We start from the raw sequence: 6,526 nt of genomic DNA on the forward strand, positions 1-6,526 counted from the left end.
AGGGGATTGTAACCATGGCAACGAAATGATATAGGATAGGATGAATGTAAAACTAATGTTCTCCCATGTAAACTATCACATAATTCACAATAAAAAATTTTTAATTTTTTTTTTGTGGAAAAATAGGATTAAAAAAATCATGAAATTTTTTCACAAAGCTTTTGAAGTCCCCTCATATTCACAAGTCTAAAATGGAATATTATGCAGTCATAGTAAAGAATTGGTCTCATATGAAGCAATCTCTAAGATGTATTATCAAGAGAAAGGAGACAACAAAGTATGTGTACAGTATTCTATTATTTATATAAGCTTCCAGATTCTATGTAACCATCTTTAGGTCCTACCAAGCTCTAGGGTTCCCCATCTCAGAGACTGGCACACCATTCATATGGCTGTCCCAGAGAGACACCTGAGAGTCATTCTCCAGACCTCCCTCTTCCTCACCAATCTATTACTGAGGCCTGCTCATTTTACCTCCCAAAGATTTGAATCCTGAGCTCTAGTAGTGTAGTGATTATGAATCAGGCTATTAATCTCATAGTCAAAACTACCACCTGTTCTGTGGGAGAAAAATGAGGCTTTTTGCCCCTGTAAAGATTTACAGCCTCAGAAACGCTGTACAGGGTCGCTAGGAGTCAGAACGGACTCCAAGGCACATGACAACAACAACTTCTCTGTAGTCCAAGCCACCATCATTTTTCATCTGACCTCGTCTCCTTTCATCTACTCCAACATGCAGTCTAACAAGCTTTTCAAAATGCACATCAGATCACATCCCCCTCTGATTAAAAATCTTCAATAGCTACCCCCTCACTACCCCTCCTCACACCAGACTCTGCTCTTTACCTGTGAGGTTCTGTAGGGTCTGCTCCTGATCTGAGCTTGCAGCTCTAAGCTCCAGCCACATTAAGTTTCTCCGTCCTTCTACCTCAGACTTCCACCTCTGCCTGGGGCAGTCTTCTCTTCACCACTACACACCTTGCCTACATGTACACAGCCTGTGCACCTGGCAACCATCACTGCCTGAGGAAAGCCTTTCCCAGCCCACTGGATTCATCAGAGCCCTCTTTTTACATGCCAATTATACCACTGTATATGACACCTGGTGTGGCACTGTGGGATAATGTGCTGGACCTCAAGGTTGGTTTGAACTGCAAAGTCAGCAGTTCAAATTCACCAGACTGCTCTTCAGAAACCTCATACAGGGTCACTATGAGTCGGAACTGACTCGACAGAACTTAACAACAAGGGAGTGCTGGTGTGGCATTGAAGGATAAACACTGGACTGCTAACATCAACTTTGGTTGTTCAAACCCACCAGTCACTCCTCAGAAACCCTATCCAGGGTGACTATGAGTGGGAACCGACTCAGGAGCAATTAACAACAGTGAAAAACAAATACCAATTAAATTACAATACCGCACAGATGATTCTAAGATGCAGCCTTACTTCAAAAAATGTTAAAATGTGAATCTCAGACTCAATGACATAATGCCCTCCACCCCACTGAAACTATATAAGAGGACAAGGACTTTGTTTTCACTGGCCTTAAGGCCATGTCCCCATTGTATTTTCCTCACCCTTCCCTACTGGGCACACAGATGGTGCTGACTGAATGGCTAAATAGTCTCCTCAGGAGGCCTCTCAAAACATAGGAGGAGCCCATGGTAAGGGCTAGTAGCTCTTCTGGTAACACAGGATGTCAGAGTTGGAGAAAGTGACACCAAGGTAGCCTCTTTTCAGATGAGAAAGTTAAGGGGAGTAATCGATCCAAGCTCTCACAGCTGGTTGAGGTGCATACCAGGATTGTACCCAATTTGCCCTCTAGCCCTCCTCCCTTAAAAGCACCATACCTGCCACTGAAAGCAATTCAAGCATATTCCTTGCAATCCATGTGGTTACATCAGCAAGTAGCCAACATTTTCTTGAGGCCCAAAAGTGGCTCCCTATTGCCCACCCTACAGAATCTCTCATCTAGCCTTCAGAGTCTTGCCACAAAGGCCCACCCTCCACTTTCTTTACTCAGCCTGACTCGGTGGCTTCCTTCCTCCCCTTTGCACAGGAATTGTTACGATTACTTCCATGTTTCTTTTATAACATTTTTGTCTTACTTTCTTCAAGATGATTCAATATTCCCCTCCTTCAGGCTATCTTTATGACTACCCCACCTCACACAGACATACACTCCTACCTGGGTTCCCTGAGGAGAAATGCTACACTACTTTGCCCAGGAACAACATGCTATTCTGTGAAAGTCTGCAAGGTGTTTCAGACAGGACTGCCTTCTCCACAGGAGGATTCCTCTACAGAGATTTTCCTCCCCGAATGCCTAGACAGGACACTGCATACAAAGCCCTGTGATGAAATACAGACTTGGCCATAACTGTGACAAACAAGTGATTGCATGTGTGCCTGTGTACATTTATATAAACTGTCCAAGCATAGGTTAGTGAAAGAAGCAGATAGGAAGGTTTGTGTGCCTGGGGAAAAGGAACCGGGATCAAATATTAGAAGGGGAAAACTTACTTGTGCTGTTATTGTTGTTGTTAAGTGCCACTGAATTGATTTCAAGTCAAAGAGACCCTGTATAGGGTCTCCAAAGAGCAACTCATGGGTTTGAACTGCCAACCTTGTAGTTAGCAGTCCAGTGCTTATCCTGCAGTGCCACACCACAACTCTTCTTGTAGATAATATTAAATGACCATCTCCAACTTTGGATGGAGACTATTAGCCAGGATCCAGACCCTTCTTTTGGCCAGTTCCCCACAGAGAACAGGGTCATGGGATAAACTGCCATGTACCATCCAAAGTCCTCTTTCTCCTAAGCTCCCCCTGTGCTAGTCTATAATTTCCTTCTCTCCTGAAACACCCTACCCCTACCCCACCTGCTATAATGCCAGTGTAACTTTGAGCCTTATTACATTTCTGAGTGGGAATCTGAAATATTTATTGTATGACAGGGATATAGGCAAGGGAGCTGAAATGGCAGATCCTGTGTTTTCCCAGAAACAAAACGTACTTATGAAATGAGCAGAGACCATGAAGAGACAATTGTCTGATCATTGTATGTTCACCTGGACTTCCCTCCCTCAGTCCCCTCAAAGGCAAATCAATTCTTCTCAGCCTCCACATCTAAAATGCATTCCAGAGCTGAGGATTCAGAAGAAATAACAAAAGGACAAGAATGGAGAGAAAGAAAATGGGAAAAGGAAACAAATGACAAGAACTCATATTTATTGAGCGCATATTATGAGCCAGATACCTTGCCAAACATTCTGAATCCTTGCAACTATGTATTGTTGTTGTTAAATGCTATTAGTCGATTCCGACTCACAGCGACCCTGAACAGGGTTTCCAAGGAGGAGCTGTGGTATGAACCACCAACCTTGCATTTAGCAGTCCAGTGCTGATCCTACAGCGCCACACCAGGACTCTTGCAATCATGCTAGAGTTTATTATTATCCCTATTTTATAGATAAAGAAATTGAGGTTCAGAAAGATTAAGTAACCTGTCCATGGTTCCAAGAGATTGAATAATAGAGGTAGGTTTGGAATCCAAACGTCTGACCACAAAGCCTACACTTTCAACTAATCCAGAGTGTCTCCCAATACAGGTAGTAGTTTCACAGATGTCATTTCTTACACTCAGATTCATTGCCGTTTTCTTTTAGCCAATTCTTAAACAATCCTGAAATTCTCAGGGAGATAGGTGATGTTAAGGTTGGTCATCAAGTCCCCACTCCCCTATATAAGCCTATTTATTCCTCCTGCTCCCCAAACATAATGGCTGCCTTTCTAGAAAATATCATCCTATTGCCTCCCTGTAGTCCTACCACCTCCTCATCACTCTGCAGAACAGAATGTCACTTCTGGTCTTCATCCTTCTTGCTAAGACAACCTCCCTCCTTCACTTGGAGAGTTTTCCTTCCCCCTCCAGCAGGACTCCAAGGCAGGCTTTGTGCCCACCATCCCCCCAACTCCCTGGGGATTTTCTCCAGTCCCAGCCAAAGGCCTTGCCTCCATCTTCATCCTTTCCTTGGTTTCCCCCGATGTCCTGGAACCCTTAATCCTAACTCCCACCTCAAGAACCACCTTATTTTAGAGCTGGAAGAGATCTGGGATATCAATCTCATTCTGCTTCCTTTTTATTTTAAATAGCTAGGAACTCCAGGTCTAAAGAAAGGCAGTGACTTGCCCAAGGTCATACACAGTTTGTTACAGTTTGTTGAAGGCAGAGTCAGGTTTGGGACCAAGGGGCCTCTGCACGTCCATTTTTTGGGGATGGGCGCTTTTCATCCCTTAGCTGCCCCTTCCTCACCTCAGGAGACAATGTCTTGTAAATGTGGGGAAATGGAAAAGGGGGTCTCTAAGTGGTCTTAGGGAAACTCAAGGACTTCCTGAGGAAGCAAGCACTGGGTCTGAGGGAGAAACATGTGGCATGCCAAATATTCCAGGAGAGAAAACTCTGGTCCCTACGTCTCCCCTTGTCCCGCGGTTTCCACATCTCCCGCCACCTCTCTTCTTTCCCGACCTTTTCCTACAAACCCACCCTTTACTTCTTCCCATCCTCCTCCTTACCCAATCCCGCAACTCTCGTCCCCCTCAATTCCCTCAGCCTTCCTCCCCCCTTCATCCTCCATCATGGCCTCCCCCGCCCCTTCTCCCCCAAATCCCCGCCCCATCCCCCTCCCTCGCTCCTCTCTCTAACCCCTCATTTCCGTCGCTCTCCCCTGGGGTCTCGGGGTACCCCCGGTGACCTCTCCGCTCCCCCAGCCCCGGCCCGGGCCGCAGGGGGCGCTGTGGGACCTCCCCGGGCCTCTCCACCCCCGCGCAGGGACGTTACCATGCCAGAGCCTCCGAGCAGCTGGGCCGGCTCGGCCCACCCGCCAGTAAAAGCCATTCTGATTGGCCGGGAGGTAGCCGGGAAGGCGGGGCCAGTGGGGGTATCGCACCCCTTCCTGGCCGGGATTCCGGTTGCTCCCGCCGGCAAGTCGAGCCCCCAACCGGCCCGGTGCTCCCGGTCCCGGCCCCGCCTCCCCCCGTCCTGGGGCGGAGAGCAAGGCCCCGCCCCTTGGACGTAGGGGTCCGGGGCCCTCCCACCTTGGAGGCGGGGCGCACCTTCTTCTTCAGGGCTCTGACTGACAGTCGGTGCGGCTCGCGTGGATCCTAACAAAGCGGCGCAGAGCGCCACTCTAGGGCTCACCGAGAGCTCTTCTGCAGCTCTCCTGCTTTCACGCCCCTCTGGCTGGCCGCCTCAAGACCTTAGTCCTCCGGCTTTCCAGGCTCAGCGGGCGCGTCCGGGGCATCGTACGGGCGCTCGGAACGGTTAGATCCTGCATGCTGGACCAAGGATCTGGGCTGGACTGCATTCTTTTTGTACATAAAGCTATCTTTACTCATCACAAAGCGTTTGTTCATTTGATTCATAGTCATTCATGTTGTTGTTGTTGTTAAGTGCTGTCGAGTCAATTCCAATCCATAGCGACCCTGTATAGGGTTTCCAAGGAGCAGCTGGTGAGCTTGAACCACTGACTTTGCAGTTCAAACAACTTTGCAGTCTGACGCATTAGCCCACAGCGCCACACCAGAACTCCATAGTCATTCATACATCTTTTAAATTGACTCAGTCATCCAACGAATATTTATTGAGCACCTATTATTTGCCAAAAGTACCAGGCATTGGGCATATACAGCAAGCTGTCTTCTAAAAAAAAAAAAAAAGAGAGAGAGAGAATCACGTGAGCCTGAAGTTACTTCTTTTGGGTCTGACCAAGCGGTGAACTTGAAGAAAGCAGTGGCTCCATCTTTTTATATAGAAATTTAAAGTCTGTTGTGCAGTTAAGGAAACAAATCCAAAATTATTTAAGAGTTATGCTGTAGTCCTCAGAGCTAGTAATTTACAAAGCCGTTTGAACTGCAGGGTCGGTGGTTCAAGCTCACTAGCTGTTCCTCCGAAACCCTACACAGGATCGCTATGGGTTGGAACCGACTCAATGGCACTTAACAACAACAACAGGGAGTCCTGGTTTGGCGCTGTGGGTTAATGCGCCAGACTGCAAAGCCATTTGAACTGCAAGGTTGGCGGTTCAAGCTCACCAGCGGCTCCTTGGAAACCCTATACAGGGTCGCTATGGGTCGGAACTGACTCGACGGCACTTAACAACAACAACAGGCATATGGCTGGAAAAAAGGATTGCACATCTTTCCCTGGGTAGAGATGCTTTCCTATTCTGTCATTCATCAGCACTTATCTGAACCTGTGCTTGATGCCTGGTACCCAGACTACAAAGACCTCTGAATGGGATGCCTGCTTGCTAGGATCTTACAATTTAGCAGAACAGAGGTAGGAGAACGACCAATATGAAGTAGCTCTGATTTAAAGGTGACAAATGAGAAGAAATGGGACCTATCATTTTGGGGGGCTGATATAGAAAGAAATTTCATTGTGGTTTCCATCACTATAGCAATGTTGTTGTTGTTATGTGCCATGGCGTCAGTTCCCACTCATAGTGACCCTGTACAGGGT

General features: G+C 47.2%; 1 protein-coding gene across 1 annotated transcript in view; it reads right to left on the bottom strand.

The window, feature by feature from the left end:
• PRPF40B (PRP40 pre-mRNA processing factor 40 homolog B (S. cerevisiae)) overlaps positions 1–5,019 on the bottom strand; it is a 21,789-nt gene extending 16,770 nt beyond the window's left edge. Inside the window, exon 1 of the mRNA XM_006870074.1 lies at positions 4,844–5,019. Coding sequence (XP_006870136.1) covers positions 4,844–4,900 — 57 coding nt within the window. The 5' untranslated portion in view covers positions 4,901–5,019. The remainder of the gene's footprint in view (positions 1–4,843) is intronic.
• Between the last annotated feature and the right edge of the window lie 1,507 nt (positions 5,020–6,526).

Source organism: Chrysochloris asiatica, unplaced genomic scaffold (genome assembly GCF_000296735.1).
Source record: "Chrysochloris asiatica unplaced genomic scaffold, ChrAsi1.0 scaffold00138, whole genome shotgun sequence".
NCBI lineage: Eukaryota > Metazoa > Chordata > Mammalia > Afrosoricida > Chrysochloridae > Chrysochloris > Chrysochloris asiatica.